At 42.2% G+C, this 18618-nt stretch overlaps 1 protein-coding gene across 14 annotated transcripts in view; it reads left to right on the plus strand.

Moving 5' to 3' along the window:
• Positions 1 to 18618, plus strand: part of APBB2 (amyloid beta precursor protein binding family B member 2) — a 214802-nt gene that overhangs the window by 135610 nt on the left and 60574 nt on the right. For 12 of the 14 annotated variants that reach the window (XR_011849821.1, XR_011849822.1, XR_011849823.1 and 9 more), the window contains 3 exons: positions 5804 to 5866; positions 7039 to 7124; positions 9458 to 9518. Coding sequence is in view for 9 of the 14 variants with exons in the window: in XM_072125080.1 (XP_071981181.1) it covers positions 5804 to 5866; positions 7039 to 7124; positions 9458 to 9518 (210 nt within the window). In the remaining 5 variants the exon portion in view is untranslated. The remainder of the gene's footprint in view (positions 1 to 5803; positions 5867 to 7038; positions 7125 to 9457; positions 9519 to 18618) is intronic. The other 2 variants (XM_072125144.1, XM_072125134.1) reach the window with 1 other exon arrangement.

The following is an 18618-nucleotide window of genomic DNA, read 5'->3' on the forward strand; positions in this document are numbered from 1 at the left end:
AAAAGAAGAATGAATCCTGCCAGAAGGGGCACACAAAAAACTACTTCACCCAAAAAAGATAAGTGATCCAGTGCTGGAATTGGTGTGGGTTTATACTAGTCACAGACAAAGCAGCATAAACCTGGGGACTGACCTGCTTTATTTTTTTGCAAAGGTTTTCTAAAGGATCTTATTTCTTAAGTTAATTTAGTTTATTTTACAACTTTTATTAGGTCATAAATGGATTATGCTTGGTACCATCCAAGTACAGACACCATATCCTCATTTCTGGCCATAGAGTTGCTTACAAATAGTCAGTGATCCTTCCTAAAAATCTCAATGCAAGTTGTCAGTTTTTTTCTGTCAACTCAAAGTTGATTTGGGGTATGGCGCTAGGATAATAGGGCCCATGGCTCCCATATAGACATTACCTGCCCCCCCCCCCCTCCTGTAATGTCTCCTTTGGAATTTCAAGCTCTGTCCTGGGAGATTTCCTTCCCCCCGCTGACAGTATAATTGAATTTAGTGTTTGCACAGGAGCAGGGTAACCATACAGCACGGCCATTACACTGCTCCTTCCTTATATTGTTCTTATGTGGGAGGCAAAGTGACAGCAGCCGCTTAGAGTCAAGGGCAAAAGGCAAACATGAGAGGAATGTGACTGTGTACTGAGGATCATCCATTACATCTACCACAGGCAGGACCCAACAATGCTGACACAGGTTATAGAAATCCTCTATTCTATATCCCCTTTATACTATACATTTCATTATAAATCTGCATTCATTTCAAGGGGATATCTTAAATAATAGCTACATATCCTGCAGGGGATGACCAGTCATGTTTGTGTATTACATAGATGATCTATCGATGGGCATCTTGTAATGCTTTCATGACAAGACGGGGTGAAGAAATCCCTTAGGGACCTGCACCCAGTAGTGGATTATAGTGTTGGCAGTTTGGGCAGTAGCCCAGGGCCCAAGCCTTCTAGGGGGCCCATGGCCACCCAATCCACCCAGCAAATTCTATACTGAAAAGGACCTTCACCTATGAAATCATTGTGCATCTGTTCCGGTTCTCAATACACATGTACACAAGAGCTATTTCAGGACCTTTGAAGGTCCTGAACCTGCAGATTAAAAGCAAAAAGAAGGGGTATCCTCCATTCCCCAGGAAGCTGATTCTAGTACCATATGTAAGAAGTGATTCCAGACTTGTAAGGGCTGTAATATTAGTATAGCCCAGGGCCCATGGCAGTCATAATCTGCCCCTGCCTGCACCTATTATATATCCCATGGATAGTTATAAATCTTGTACATGAGACTTTGTACCCCACAGATTGCAGTTGTGCCCTCGGGGTGTCAGCATCCAGACACCCTTCATGGATCTATAGGGGTATTTATTTTATATAATTGTCTGAAATGGACAACCCCTCAAAGCAACAATTATGCCTAAAATAATATCTGCCATACAGCTCCTAATGCGGATTCAAGCAGATATCTGCTAGGATATGTGATTGCACAGGTAGAGAAGATATTTACATAACCCTTCATCATATATATATATATATATATATATATATATATATATATATATATATATATACGCTCACCGGCCACTTTATTAGGTACACCATGCTAGTAACGGATTGGACCCCCTTTTGCCTTCAGAACTGCCTCAATTCTTCGTGGCATAGATTCAACAAGGTGCTGGAAGCATTCCTCAGAGATTTTGGTCCATATTGACATGATGGCATCACACAGTTGCCGCAGATTTGTCGGCTGCACATCCATGATGCGAATCTCCTGTTCCACCACATCCCAAAGATGCTCTATTGGATTGAGATCTGGTGACTGTGGAGGCCATTTGAGTCCAGTGACCTCATTGTCATGTTCAAGAAACCAGTCTGAGATGATTCCAGCTTTATGACATGGCGCATTATCCTGCTGAAAGTAGCCATCAGATGTTGGGTACATTGTGGTCATAAAGGGATGGACATGGTCAGCAACAATACTCAGGTAGGCTGTGGCGTTGCAACGATGCTCAATTGGTACCAAGGGCCCAAAGAGTGCCAAGAAAATATTCCCCACACCATGACACCACCAGCCTGAACCGTTGATACAAGGCAGGATGGATCCATGCTTTCATGTTGTTGTACCAAATTCTGACCCTACCATCCGAATGTCGCAGCAGAAATCGAGACTCATCAGACCAGGCAAAGTTTTTCCAATCTTCTACTGTCCAATTTCGATGAGCTTGTGCAAATTGTAGCCTCAGTTTTCTGTTCTTAGCTGAAAGGAGTGGCACCCGGTGTGGTCTTCTGGTGCTGTAGCCCATCTGCCTCAAAGTTGGACGTACTGTGCGTTCAGAGATGCTCTTCTGCCTACCTTGGTTGTAACAGGTGGCGATTTGAGTCACTGTTGCCTTTCTATCAGCTCGAACCAGTCTGCCCATTCTCCTCTGACCTCTGGCATCAACAAGGCATTTCCGCCCACAGAACTGCCGCTCACTGGATGTTTTCTCTTTTTCGGACCATTCTCTGTAAACCCTGGAGATGGTTGTGTGTGAAAATCCCAGTAGATCAGCAGTTTCTGAAATACTCAGACCAGCCCTTCTGGCACCAACAACCATGCCACGTTCAAAGGCACTCAAATCACCTTTCTTCCCCATACTGATGCTCGGTTTGAACTGCAGGAGATTGTCTTGACCATGTCTACATGCCTAAATGCACTGAGTTGCCTCCATGTGATTGGCTGATTAGAAATTAAGTGTTAACGAGCAGTTGGACAGGTGTACCTAATAAAGTGGCCGGTGAGTGTACATATATTATACCTGCATATAAGTTTACATTACACCATGGATGTACAGTGACAGTGACTGGACCCACTAAGATCAACCCAAAGCCAGAACTTTGCCATTACTTTCACAGTATTGAAACTAGAGACACCTAGAGACTAGGACACCCTTCAATCACATATACTTGTGATGATGTTAAAAGCTGACAGCAAGCCATGAAAGATAAGATTGTAAAGTGTAAGTGTACAAGGAATGTGCAGTATCTCTCTGCTGAAAGCTGACACGCTCAGATATACCTTTTCATGTGTCATTTTCTCACACTTCATGATGTTGGTTGTCATCTGCTTTTCCTGCATCCAAACATAATCAGTGGCGCCTGAAGTGCTGAAATATAAGGATGTTATCCTCAGATCTGAAGGCCGGACTCCATGCGCACAGCCAATGTTGTGTAGTCTACAGTAGTAACCAGTAAATACAGTGTCCTGTGCTACTCTACATCAAAGGGAACCTGGCATCAGGAGTTAACATTTTTACCTACTGACATGTTCCCATAGCCTGTTTAATACTATTTCCCAATATGATTTTATAATTAACATTAGCGGTTCCACTCACTTTAAAGGAAATCTACCACCAGGATCAAGGATTGTAAACCAAACACACGTGCATGCAGGTGTGTGTGCCCCCTGGCAGACTCTACAAAATATTTAGGCAGCATCTTTCATAATTCTTCAGTAGGCTAAAAAATAAATCTTGTCATTCAGGATGGGTTTATCCGTGAATATGAAGCAATGGAACAGTTAGGGAGATGGGGAATTTTACATTGTCTCTGGTAATTTGAAGTTTTTCATGAACCTAATGGGGGTAGGCTAGTCATATTTAGTAGCGAATTTTGTCTCATATTTTACCATTACACTCTGACCTTTATAGGATAGTAAAGTTTGATGAAACCTAGTTGTGTGTCATTGGCATCCTTGCATTTACATCTGTTAGCTAGTTCAACAGATTCAGAAGAGTAAATAATACTTGTAATACATGTACATGACCGGGCTTGATATATACTGCATTGTATTATTTTGCCATTTATTTCTGAGGGAAATACTACAGGGAACTACAGGGAACTAATCGCTGTCCCTCTCTAAGTTTTCCATTCATAGAAGAGCTGTAAGGTGCACAGCGATGCAGGTATCTGCAGCTCTCCCCATTCACTTGAATAGGAAAGTGCTGCAATTACCTATATAGAGAGTGGTTGCTGTGCCACTGTGTGGGGAAAAACACTAAACTAGTCACTACACTACATAACTAGTAATAAACTCCAACATATGATAAAGAAAATCTACCATGAAAATCCATCATGATAAACCAGGGACACTTTCTCATAGATCCAGGCACCGAGACTGTGGTAATCTTCTAATATTTGTTATCCATGGCCTCCTTCATCTTTTTCTACATTGGATAGAGAAGCAATAAATGTAACATGACTTACACAGTAGTCTAAAAACAAGTTCAGAGATCACAGAGCAAAATAGAACCATATGGGCTCAGTACATTGACAAAACATTAAAGGGGTTGTCCGAATTTAAAAAAAAAAATATATGTGGCCGGGAGCTGGGTTACTAAAACAATACAGCTGTACTTACCTCCCGGTGCCCTCCCGTATCCAGCGCTGCTGTCGCTCCGGTCCGGGGGCCATGTAAACAAACATGGCCGCCGGAGCAGCGCTGGACTCAGCTTCCGGCCGGCCGTGGCCGGGTACGCCTATCCGTCCCTATACACTGCATTGTGTATGGGGACCGGAAGGTTGTCGCATCCGGCCGGAAGCTGAATCCAGCGCTGCTCCGGCGGCCATGTTTGTTTACATGGCCCCCGGACCGGAGCGACAGCAGCGCTGGATACGGGAGGGCACCGGGAGGTAAGTACAGCTTTATTGTTTTAGTAACCCCGCTCCCGGCCACATATATTTTTTTTTTTAAACTCGGACAACCCCTTTAATAAAAAAAACTCAGAGGGTTGAAAGGTATAAACGTTACCAAAACTTAAATGCAGAGGACAGAAGAGAGAGCAATACAAGCGAGGCCTCCTTTCTTCTAATATCCACTTTTAAAATTATGCTAATGAGCCATAAGTGCTCTGAGAGGCCTTGCCAGAGCCCCTTCGCAAGCTGTTGCACTGTGCAGGAGCACTTCCCCCTCCCACTGCGTGCTGAAAATCTCTACTGCAGCCAAGAGAGAATTGGGTTAGGGTGAGATATGCTCCTGCACAGTGTAACGGCCTCTGAAGCCAGAGACAGGGACCCTGGTAACGACCCAGAGCAATTCTGACTCATTGGTATAAATTTAAAAGGTTGTTTTAGACGGAAAGAGAAGCCTGGTTTATCATGCTTTATTTTAATGGTAGATTTATTTTTAAGTCTTGTATCCTAGCGACTTTATTTGCTGATAAAACCAATATAAATCCCTTTTACCCTCAATATAATGTCTGATCAATAAAGCAGCCTGGTTATGGTCCTCGTTCAGCTGTTAGGAAGCAGTTTGCTCTATGCTCTCTTTAGTGGCCAAATGCAGTTACTGCACTTGGCCACTAGACTACTTTATACTCTACGGTCTGCATGGCCAAATAGCTGATCGAATGTCGGCCACTTACCAGTCAGACATTGATGACCGGCAGGCAGGTTATCAATGTTTATTCCTGGACAACCCTTATCATGACTGTCTCATACGCATACAATATACAGAGGAATGTTGTATCAGAGGACGCACTCTTAAAGTGTGATACTTGCCAGCAAGCAGTGATGTTGCCGTAGGACACAAGCATGTGCCATTGGAATGTGAAAGAACAATAGCAACGACTCGTTTCACTAAAGTCTTGTGATGATTCCCTGTTATAACACAAATGATCCTAAACTCACCCTGTGAAAATTTGCTAACAACATTGTCTTGTGTTTGTTTTGTTTTTTGTTTTTTTTTTTGTTTTTTTATTCCCCTTCTTTTTTATGAATGTGCTTCTACCTTGTGAATAATTGTATGCCTAGAAACAACCATGGAGTGATTTTGCTGTTCTGAATGGGGGAAAGATAAATGTTGACATTTGGAAGGCAAGTATCTGGTCGGAAGACATTGCAACGTGTAACCTTTACTTTGTGTTTGCATGGCAGTGGCTGCTACTTTCACAATTACCATTCGTAAAGCAGGAGGAAGAACAAAGCGAGCGCCGGGCTCCAGAGTTCTTACTATGAATCTTTGCTCTGACTTGATGGTTCATTTCTCTGTTTAAGGGAATCTGTCAGAAGTTTGGAGCATCCAAAGCTGCATGCAGTGTTAGGTATTGGCTCTGAACATCTGCATAATTATATCTTTGTGTATGTTCTAAGTAGTGACATAACTGTCAAAAGATAAGTTATAGTCCAACTCGGCAGCTCCTGCAGGGGCTCTGGGTGTGCCTTTTAACCTCAAGAGCTTTCTGCTCTCTGCACTGTGCTGCTCCACAGCCCATCCCCTTAAGCTGTATTAGGATTTTGATTGGATATTTACATCAGCTACTCAGAGTAGAGGGGAGGGGCTGAGTAACAGTTCATTGCACAGAGCATAAAGCTCTTCAGGCAGAACGACCCGCCCAGAGTCCTTACAGGAGCTGCAAACCTGGATTAAAAGTTCACTTTTTACAGTTCTACTGCTATTTCCTACACACACAATGGTATGGTCACACATCTTTTTAGGGCCTAAATCTAATACTGTCCATAGTTTAGTATGTTCAAAACTGATAACAGATTCCCTTTAAGTGCTTGGTCCAGACCAGTAGCCGATCAGAACCCACCAGCATAAAGTGCATGCCCTTCTCTGTTAGCCAATCTCCTGTGTATGCTTCTTTTGCTTGGAGGGAAAACACGTCCTGCCATATTTACAGTGCAGACCGGGGGCTTGTGTGGAGTATATTCATCAAATGGCCTTCTTCATGTCACATGAGATAAGTATCGCTTCATACTATGTTATTCCACCAGGGACTGCTACATCAGACCATGATAGATTTATCACCGCATGATGTATTACTCACATATATGAAAATGTACACACACTGATCTGTATCTCATGTGAGGCATATAGGGCCTTTTGATGTATAGACCTCCTCCTGCTTTGCTTCCACACATGGCCCTGCTTTATCTCATTCCTTACTGGTAAATATGGATGACTGTCTTCACCTCCCACTTTTCTTCACAGTCTTATGGAGCGATTGACTACTGTTTTCTAACGTCAAGTCTGTTTTCTGTAGGATTTGCACGCAGCCACTGTCAACCCGGATCCAAGTCTCAAGGAGTTTGAAGGAGCTACCTTACGCTACGCCTCTTTAAAATTAAGGCAAGGATCAAATTTTGCTTTTGTCCATTAAACAGAGCAATACGTTCTGTAACAATTTTGATAAAGGGGTACTACCAAGTTTGTAAGTTATCCCCTATCCACAGGATATAATACAACAAGTTTACTGCTTAGGGTCCAACTGGGACCCCCACAGATCACAAGAATGGGGGTCTTGTTCTTACTAATGGGTGGGGTAGCAGGGAAAACACCTGTCCTGCTGCTGCATATAAAAAATATGGTAGTGTCAGAGACGTTCAGCTACCTCCAGCACTTATATAGACTGTGAACGGGAAGACCACAGATACCCCAGTGGGGCAATTTCCAACATCCTGCCACTCCACCCATTAGTGACAACGAGAGCCCCATTCTCTGAATCACTAGGGGGGTCTCGTTCTTATGAGTAATCGGGGACCAAGCAGCCGGACCCTCACCGATCAGATTGTTATCCCCTATCCTGTGAAAAGAGGATACTTACAAACTTCATACAACTCTCTAATGTAATAAACAATCAATAATTACCTCTCCAATCTCCTACTGACCCAGCACAGACGCTCCATAATTTCTCCTGGTCAGTATGACACATGACCTTTTTTATTAAATTTTTTCTTTTAGAATTCACGTATCCTTTTATGAGGTTATATGATTTAGAAATTTAGCGACCCCATGAGGACACTTTGAGTTAACAAAGCAGATTGTTTCAGTCACAACCTTCATAAATTGGCCAAAGCACCAAATAGTAATGAACATCCATCCCCATCAGTCAGAGGACCCAAGACGTCTTTGTATTAAACTACCGTAATCATCCGTTTATTATAATAAGCACCAGGTAACGCTTTGTTTCTCCTGTGGTGGCGCTACATGATAGCTGAACAGTACCTGCTTAGCTTTCCAGCAGGGAAGGGGGCTCACCACAATCTGCTTGTATGTATTGGAAAGGATTGTATATAAAGATGAAGATCAGTGTCAATTTTCTAATAAAATGCATTTTGTAACATGTCAAGGTTACTTGGTTTTGGACAAAGTCCGTGGCGCTATAAAACCCCTGGAGAGTCATTGGCTGTACTTGGTTTATAGTTTTAAACTATTTAAACGATTTCATGTGACTATATACGTGATTTATGTCACATTGCGATGCCAGACAAAGAGAACATTACTTACATGTGACTCTATAGATGAAATTAAGAAGTAAACATGTATTTCCGGATAATTGATCATGAATTACATTTGTGCAGTATTTTGTATGGTTGCGGTCTTCAACATTGGTAGAATGAATATAAGCCTAAAAAGATTGCATGTACTCGTTCCATACAGTTTAATCTGATTTGACCACTTTCTTGTCTAGATGTGTAGATTATACTTGTTATATGACAAAGTATATAATTCACAACTTTAAAGGGAACGTGTCACCACATTTTTACAAATACAGTGATAGGTTCCCGTAGAGCCCTATTAATCAACTTACATCCCCATGAATCAACCTTATCTTATATTTCCTGGCATCAGATGGGAGGAAGGGGTGTCCTCCTCCTTCCCATGTTCCATACCTCTGCTCAACATGTCATGTGATCAGGGTGACATCCTCATGGGGTACATTTGCAACAGTCTACCCCATGTTTGTATCTGATCACATAAAATCACAGTTTGTGCAACATCCTCCCACTGGGACCTGACCTAATGGCTCAGGGACAGCTGAATTCCCCTGGTACCTGAGTGACTGTCTTTAGTGCAGCCTAGCGTTGGACTGATCACGATCGCTTTGTCCAGGTGAAACAGGTCTTGTCCATGCCGGGCAGGTCCAGAAAGCGGATTGCAACAAAAAGGAGAGGCTGCAGTAAAGTGGAAAGTTCTCCCTGGGGAACTCCCGGTGTATGCGTGTGTTAGGGATTCCCGGATGAAAGGTAGAGGGGAGGCTCTTGATGTTAGGGGCAGCCAGGGATCCTAAGGAGAGACGATGTAGATCATCAACTTATAGTTCCCCTATTCCAGAACTTCAATTCAGCAATGATAACAGGCTGAGGTAGAGATGGTATCTGCCAATGTGCGAGGAAGCTGGTTGGGTGCAGTCTGGTAGGAGAAGCTCACAGATCAGATTCAGGGACTTGGGGATGGAGAAGGTAGAAGCTGTTTTGGCATCAATACTAGAGCGGCTCTGGAAGGTAGAGTCCTGCAGCAGGCCTGATGGGGTTGGATTGCTAGCTTCTATAAACTCCCTAAATGCACATTAATGTATTTATGGTATCTGTTAATAGAGAAATTTTGTAGTGTACTTCTGTATTACTCCATAGAGAACTTTACATAACACTGAACTTACCATCTCCTAATGTCCTCCTTAGAAATGGACCTCAGTCTGATGAAGACGACTCATCCAGCATCAACAGTGACCCTGAAGCCAAGGTAAGTGGTGGCACAGAATGTACATCCTCATTCATGTGATCTGGAAATGATGTAATGAGATGATATATTAGAAATAATTTTTATGTCTGGATTCGTTATGATTTTCTGCATCAGTTATTGTCAGGATCAGGTGTGGAGGTTACATAGAGATAATGTGTAATGGGAAGACTTGTACCTGCTCTGTGTAATCTCTACTTCTGACTGACTACTACTTCTGACTCTCTAACTGATGCAAAAACTGATGTGGTGTGAACTGGCCCCAAGCATAACAGACATTCTTCTACAAAAGCTCACTGGGTTAGAAGTCCTAAATGGGCACATCCCTGTTTACATGTAGTTATGGGGTGAAAACTGATTTGGAGCATGTGTCCCCCCGATCACCTCCAGACTTTCATGACTACATTGTAGCAAAATAGAAACAAACCTTATGTAGTCCAGAAATCTCTGTCTGTACTCTAACTTATAGTTTCAGTAGGTTTGGCCTTTGGACGTCTTACAATTATAGATGTTTGAAGCTGTGACTGGATTTGTAATTCTGACAAATCATATTTGTTACATGCCTTAAGATGCCCTGATGTAAGGTCTTAAAGGAATTTTCCCACAAAGCAAGTTAGGCTCTATCCACAGGGCACCGTATTCCCCAATCTCCATCAGCTCCATAGAGATAAAGGGGGAAGCCCGGCCATGCCTGACTGGCTGTTCTGGCCATCTTGGTGATAATATAAGGGTTCTGACGGGTAGTTCGGACCCCCGTTCTAGTGATCTGTGGGGATCCCATCACTAAGACCACGATCAGCAAGTTAGACACTATCTTGTGGGAAAACTCTTCGTGGGAAACCCCCTTGAAGTCTTAGTGTGGACAAGGAAGAAGTTCATCTGTTCATGTGGCTGGTTGACTGGAATACATATTCTTGTGGTATTAAATGATCACTATACTATACTACCTGAACAAGACATGGAAATCAGGACCTGTGCTAGCCATATTCCCTACATCTAGCACACATCCCTATTTACTGCTATGGGCTCATACACACAGCTATGGATTCCACAGCACTATGCATGAGTCGACCGTTAAAGATAGAGCGGGTCCTATTCCTGCTCATGTTTGCGTCCCGGGCAGTCATTTTCATTTGGCATTGGCAGATGATCTCCGCTGACTGTTGTATATGTCCTATATAACTGCACACCTTATGTGGAAGTAGCCGTAACCTGATACATAACCACATAGACCACTGGATCTCCATCTATATGATCACACGTACAGTTATAATGTATCTCTACTTGTAGAATATTAAGCAGAACATTCTTTGTGATGTCTTTGTCCCATACCGGACGTCCTCCTTTAACTCGCACCGCACTGTAAATATCCAATTAACAGATAAATACGCATAATGTACATGGGAATATATACTCATCACTTCTGATGACTCCCTCCCTCCAAAGGAACTTGTAGGCAGCAGTCTACTTTGTCTGTGTGTGACTGCTGAGTTAGGGTAGGGCTTAGCTTACATGGGTGTGTGAGTACGGCTCCCATGCAGATGGCTGTAGAAGAGGACTGCCGGAGCGGGGCCAGGAAATACACCAATTATAGAAATACATGGGCATGTGCCGTGCCGTTGATGGAATAGTTAACCTTATAGAAAGATGACTAGAAACTGTACATTGGTCACTGCCAGCATTTACCATTTCTCACTGAAGGGTTAGTCACTCATTGACAAGTTCCGAATTTTCTTCTGTTTTTGAATGCATTCTGATATTTCTATAAATGTCTCCTGCATGATAATGATGGGAATGATCAGAAGCCTCATACACCAGTTGAGATAAGAAAATTTTTATGGATGATGAGTAGTGTTACTGCGTCTGACTTATATACTGCACAGTACATGGTGTGTTCCTGTCCCCTTGTGGCGACAAGATATGACTGCATGTACTCAGCAGTAACCTCATTATATCACCATCTGTACTGCAGTCTATAATTAAGAAGAAAAATTCCACAGTGTAACCAGATAGAAAGCCGGGAAAAGATTATCAACCATCCACCACTGAAACTGCACCAGCGATGTGTGTGCATTAGCTGGATCCAAATACCCCCTAACACCTTTCCCTAGGAATCTGCAGACTTTAATAATAATAATAATGCATGTAAACCAGGAGAGCAGACTTCCCTTCACTGCCGAATTTCTCAAGCCAGATTTTTAAATCTCGGTCATGTTTTAGATTACATATAGATATCTAATGTTATATGATGTCTATTTATGAGAATAGAAAAAGCTGTGTGAAGGTGACAATACTATAAGTCAATGTCAAACCCTTTTACAGGCCATGTGAAATGACAAGATTAAAAACAAATAAAATTTTAGGGTTTTAATATTAAATGATACTTTCATTGTCACTTCCTTAAAGGGGTTGTCCTGTTACAACACAGGGTGGAGGATCATTTTTTAATTAAAATTTTTTGGTAAGTGAGCTTAGTACTCACTGGGGGTCATTTACTAAGGGGCCGATTTGCGTTTTTGCGACGGGTTAACCAAATTTTCCCGGTTTTGCACCGATTTTCCCTGTATTGCCCCTGGATTTTGGCGCACGCGAGCGGATTGTGGCGCATCGGCGCCGGCATGCACGCGATGGAAATCAGGGGGCGTGGCCGTACGAAAACCTGACGGATTTGGAGAAACCGCTGCATTAAAAAAAAAAAAGTGTCGCTGGACACGCACTTACCTTCACCCGGCAATTGATCGTGCGCTCCGGCGGACCTCGGCGGACTTCAGCGCAGCAGCGACACCTGGTGGACGTCGGAGGAACTGCCTTAGTGAATCGCCGGAAGACCCGAATCCACCGCATAGAACGCGCCGCTGGATAGCAAATGGACCGGGTAAGTAAATCTGCCCCACTGTCTCACCTGCCGCTGCATTCATTTGGGGTATAATAGACCCTGTTTTCATGATCTGAGACCCCCACCAATCTTCAAGTTGTCCCCTATCCACTGAGACCCTCACCCAATGGATAACTTGACAGGACAACCCCTCAATCTGTCAGCAATTTTGAACTTCTGAAGGTGTTAGGTAGCAGCCCTAGGGCATTTTTTTTTATTATACCTTGGTGTATTGTTGTTAACTTTCTGCATTGAGCTGCTGCACATCCCCTCCTGTGTAATCTGTAGCTTCTGTGTTATTACTACATCAGTTATATGGAGCAGATTGGATGGGCTGTGGAGCAGTTCATTGAAGAAAGCAGTGAGAGGACACAATTGCTGTGCACTTAGTGAAGATTAGGGAGTTTTATTCCATTTTCACACTTTTACTGTCAATAACAACACACATATAGCTATGATTAGCCAGCTCTTCACACTTGCTACCCTAACCCTTCCCTAACTCCAGGGGCGTAACTTTAGGGGGTGCTTAGGTTGCAATCGCACCTGGGCCCAAGAGGTTTAGGGGGCCCTTATGGTGTCACTTTCCCATATGAGAAGGCTATTACTATAAACCATACATTATAGTCGGGGGGCCTGGCACAGACTTTGCACTGGGGCCCATCAGGTTCTAGTTACGCCACTGCCTAACTCTATACTAACCCTTTCCTAACCCTAATCTAAGCCTACGCTAACTCTAACACTACCTTAACCCTATGCTTACCCTAAACCTACCCTAACCCTATACTAACCCCTCCCTAACCCTATACTAAACATAATCTAAACCTACCCTAATTCTAACCCTATACTAACATTAACCTAAACCTGCTTTAACCCTACTCTAATCATGCCCTAACCCTAATCTAAACCTACCCTAATCCTATACTAACCCTTCCCTAATCCTAATCTAAACCTACTCTAACATTACCCTAACCCTATACTAACCTAAACCTACCCTAACTTCCACACTACCCTAACCCCATACTAACCCTAACATAAACCTACCCTGCCCAAACCTTACCATAATTCTAACTGTACCCTAACCCTAACCTTGTCTGCAACTATAAATGGTCAAAACTAATTACCAAATTCAGGGGGACCGTCCAACTATCCAATGGTTATAGGAGTGTTCTGATTCTCTGCTAATGGCTAATGTCAGGGAAAAGAAGGATCGGAATGTTGAATTTCAAAAATTTTAAGATTCTTCCAGAGGATTCTGACTTATGGATGTAAAGGATTCAAGGAAATACTCTGGAGATGTAAGGTGCCTGATACTGAAGACCCCTGGAAGCAATAGAATAATATAGTATGTTGCTAAAAATAAAGGGAAATGCAGTAAATATTCTATACTGTATTGTATTATACGTTCTAGCTGTATAGTGGCCTAGGTGCAGCGCATGTATGTTTTATATATTCTGCATTATTGCTGTGATCTCCTTAGTCTCGGGGACCTGATGTCCTGACACTAGTGAGGCCTGTGGCAGTGACAGGGACCGCAGAGCTTAAATATTGGTTGTTTGCAGCCAGGGCTTGGCAGCGCACCACACGCAGTATTAAAATCCACTCACAGCCACGAAGGGAACTGCAGATAAATAATGCAGCAGCCGCCATGTTTCAGGTTTAAATAAACCAATTTGTTACTGTGTAGGGAAACAAGGGCAGAATCTGGGATGATGTCTGTAATTATGCGGCTTTTTATGTGGATGGCGAACACTGTAATTGCATATGTGGCACTGAAACTCCAGATGGATAAATACAGGTAAAGGGGGGCAATGAAATGTGAAGGAAACAAGGCTATATTATACATAGCTGGAGGGATGCAGACTGCTGTAGGTCCAGCGCCCGGCAGCTTTATGTTTTGTTTAGGTTTGTAGGTATCTGTCTTGATCCTTGATGCCCACTCCTGCAGTAAGTTTTGCTGCCTTTAAGTAAACTTCTCGACAGCTCGTGCCTTAAAAGGGAAGGCGGTGGGTATGACACAGCAATAGGTTTTGGCTGACCCCACCGACCTTGTCATCATTGACAACCTTGTAAGAAAATTCCAGTGGCCGTGTATATATTTGCCATTGTATTAGTTTACGTTGTTCATGAGATATTTCTGCTGTACGTGTCTATGTGCAGAGAAGTGGTACAGTGGTTTCTGCACCCTAGACTGGCACATTGCAATAATGTACTGTACATGTTTTTTTCATAGTTAAAAATTGGAGTGCATAAATGAGCTGCCCAATTTTTTTTGTTGTTCAAAAAAAGCTAATTCTTATAGAAAGGTTTTGCTGTTCCAGCAGCTGCATTCTGGTCTGTGCTGTTTGTTGCCCTCACCAGAAGTGATGATGTCATTAGCGTGCAATCACCAGCAGAACTGTCATAATAAGAATAGAAATAATATGCAGACAGCATGGTACAGAGCAGGAGGAGCTGAATAGATTGTACATAGTGTATTATCTGCAGACAGCATGTTATAGAGCAGGAGTAGATGACCAGATTGTATATAGTTTCCTATCTGCAGGCAGCATGTTATAGAGCAGGAAGAGCAGAGCAGATTGTACATGGTGTCCTATTTGCAGTGAGCATGTTATAAAGCAGAATATATATGATATAGTTTTGCTCAACGAGTTCTAGTATTCATTTCTGCTCATTTGAGCCTTGAAAGTTTAGTGTTTCATCTTATTAAATGATTAGCAGCTATTTCCCCTTATGTACACTCCTGCAGGAGAGGCTGTCACTATGTAGCACTGCCCACTTGACATCTGAGCCTCACTTCTTCTTATACCCTTTGAATGTCACTTATTGTTTTTGAGGGGTTAGAAGATGATCACATACATACCTAAAACCTTTCCCCTGCCCTGATTACATGACTGAAATGTACTGGAACTCCTTACCCCAACCCCATGCACCAATCATCCAGAATTAACTGATATATACAGAATTATCAATAGGAAGAGCTGCTGCTGCTGCTGTAGGGAGTGTGCGGGATAGAAATGCACAAACAAATACAGCTGCAGAGTCTAGTAAGTTTTTCACCACAAGTGTTGAAGTTACACTGCTCCGCACTGTTGTATCCAAAAGGATAGTTATGATAAGGAAGCTCAAAATTAAATCTACCATTTGATTTCATGCATTATGAACCAAACATACCTTGAGAATGCTGTAGCTACACGGATGCAGAAGCATATCTTGTTTAATCCCTGAGCTGAGTGGTTTTGCTGAAAAAATAAACAATTATACCATTCAAGACCTTGGGAAAGCTGGGTTGGATTCAGCCTGCATAAACACATTACATGGAGTTTCCTGAACTGTCCAGACAGGACTAATCAATCTGAGCTGGATGACTTATACACAGCAGCTGGAGGATGGTGCAGCGATTGATTACTTCTGCCTGTCAGGCACAACAGTGATTACAGTATCCTCTGGTGCAGTACATAACTAATGTAAGAGGAAAAGCGCTGAGCCCCAGCACAGAAGCGACAGAGCTTCATTATCATAATTTTATAATTGTTTTTTTAGCAAAACCACTCAGCACTGGGATTAAACAAGATGTGATCAGTGTAGCTACAGCATTCTAAAGGTATGTTTTCTTCATAATGCATCAAATCAAATGGTAGATTTCCTTTAAATACCTGGGTAAAAAAAAACATTATAGAAAAAAGCGTATAAAAGCCACAGCAACTTATGCTGTTCATGAGAATCAGTCTTTTTACTATCTGTTACATTTGCAATTTCTGATTACAATTTTGGACACCGAGATCACATATAAAACCTCCACTAGAGGGCAGTGTTGCACTGGATATTCTTCCTATGTATTCCAGGGGTCACATTCTAGTTCATTTTATTCCTCCAGTCTGTGTGTAATGGCCACAGTAATTACTAGTTATCCGTATACTGCTATATACACCGTGTATGCATGGGGATCAGTAAGTGCCACAATTATGAACATTTTTATGGCAGCTTTATGATAAAGATATGCAGATTGAATTTTTCATTTTACTACCTAAAGAGCACTACACGACTCAACCCCTGGTTTCTTTCTTTCTTGTGGCAAGAGAACTAATAGCAACCTAATAATGCCACAGATCGATCATCCTGCAACAGCTACTGAAAATTGTGGCACAGTTCAGGATTATGTAGACTAATTATTGGGAAGATTTATCAAGTTGGACTAGACAGTCTTATACTCCACTAGGTTTATCAATGCTGGATAAAAAATCTGGTAATATATTTATCATTGTCTTACAGCTCCCGTTAGTTGGCTTAGTCTAAGGTATTGGCTTATTTTTGGTGCCTTTCTGGCTCCGCATAAGTCATGTCCCCTATACCAAGACTGTTACTAGCAATGTACTGTCTATAGTTTTACAAAGTCCCTTTCAAAGAAATTTACCATCAAAAGCCATCATGATAAACCAGGGACATTACTCATAGATCCAGGCATACTGACTGTGGTAATCTTCTTATAATTGTTATCCATGGCCTCCTTCCTTCTAAAATCAACTGTTTAAATTATGTTAATGTGTTGATCTCATATTTGTTATCCTCCTTCCTTCTAAAATTCAGCTAATGAGCCAGAAGTTCTGCGGGGGGTGTTACCAGAGCCCTTCTGGGCTCTGTCTTTACCGGCTGCTATATTGTGCAGGAGCACTTTCCCCTCCTCCCCCACCGGGTACTTTCCACTTCCGTCAGCCTGCTGTAATCACACATTATGAAGGAAAAGTTATGAGGTGGAGGGGAATGTCCTGGTAGCTTCAGTGCTTTTCTGGTTCTTTGGCATACGGTATATACTTGAGTATAAGCCAAAAAATGTGCTGAAAAACCCTAACTCGGCTTATACTCGAGTCTATAAAAATAAACAAACTGTGTACTCACCTTCCAACGCCACCACTCCGGCAGGTCCTCTTCTTTTCCACTATGTCCAGCATTGGCTCCGTGGCGGCGCACGGTCTGTCACAGGCACCAGTGACGTCAGCCACTCAGACATTTTAATGTGTGTGCCGGCATTGGCTCACACTATGATGTCATGGTGCGTGCAACAGACAGCGCAAAGGGCTAGCTGTATACTGGGAGTATGAGCTGGCTGTGTATATACTGGGAGCATGGGGCTTCTGGCTATATATTAGGAGCATGAGCTGGCAGGTTATATACTAGGCTTATACTCGAGTCAATAGGTTTTCCCAGTTTTTTTGTGTTAAAATTAGGGGTCTCGGCTTATACTCGGGTCGGCTTATACTCTAGTATATGCAGTAATTTAAACAGTTGATTTTAGAAGGGAAGACGCCATTGATAACAAGATTACCACATGAGTAAGTGTCTCTGGTTTATCATGATGGATTTTGATGGTAGATTTCCTTTAAGTAGGCAACAATAATGTTCTAAGAAAAAACATAGGTCAGATTCTTTCCTGATTAGTAATTTAGTTGCTTTTCTACCTAAAAACATATGGGAATAGTCTCAGTTCTTTCCATAAAGAACATTCCACATACGTTTCAGCTTTAGCATAACGTGTTACTTTCTAGAATATTTGGCAGTAACCATACAATGCTAATTTATAATTGCAATGTTTCCTACTGTCCAGAGGACACCCGGCAGGAGGGGCTGATGTTCCAGCTCCTTTGTCTTTGCACAGCATTGGTTATCAGCGTTGTGGCAGCTGTTGGAGACGGGTCTGTTTTCCTGCTGTCTGTAGGGAAAACCAAGTCAATGTTTCACAGGGCAATTTAATTTTTCATACATTCCTTTCCTGGATAAATAATACAGTAACTTTTTTAATTCAAGCATGCAGATTACATTACTGAAACATTAATTAGAAAGAAGTAACTTTCCACAGATCCCAGGACTGGTGAATAAGAATGCAAACTGTAACACATTTGGAAATTAATAATTTGATTGCAAGCTCTTGTGCCTAAATATGTCTACAGAGCTGCAGAAAATGCCAGAGAGCTCCGAATCCAGATACAAATCTGAAAAATATATCTAAAACTCCCTTTCCTGCTGCTACTAACAACACACACATAGGTATGGTTAAACAGATCTCAAGACTGCTGACAGATTCCCTTTAATACACAATTCAGAATAGGCATTCTTGAATTTCTAACTTTCCAATGCATTTCTCAACTTTTATATCGTCATAGCATTAATAAATTGATGCAGCGAATTGCCAGAACAATGTTTATATGTCAGCATCTTATTCTGGCATGGTTATGG

The sequence above is a fragment of the Engystomops pustulosus genome, chromosome 1 (genome assembly GCF_040894005.1).
Source record: "Engystomops pustulosus chromosome 1, aEngPut4.maternal, whole genome shotgun sequence".
NCBI lineage: Eukaryota > Metazoa > Chordata > Amphibia > Anura > Leptodactylidae > Engystomops > Engystomops pustulosus.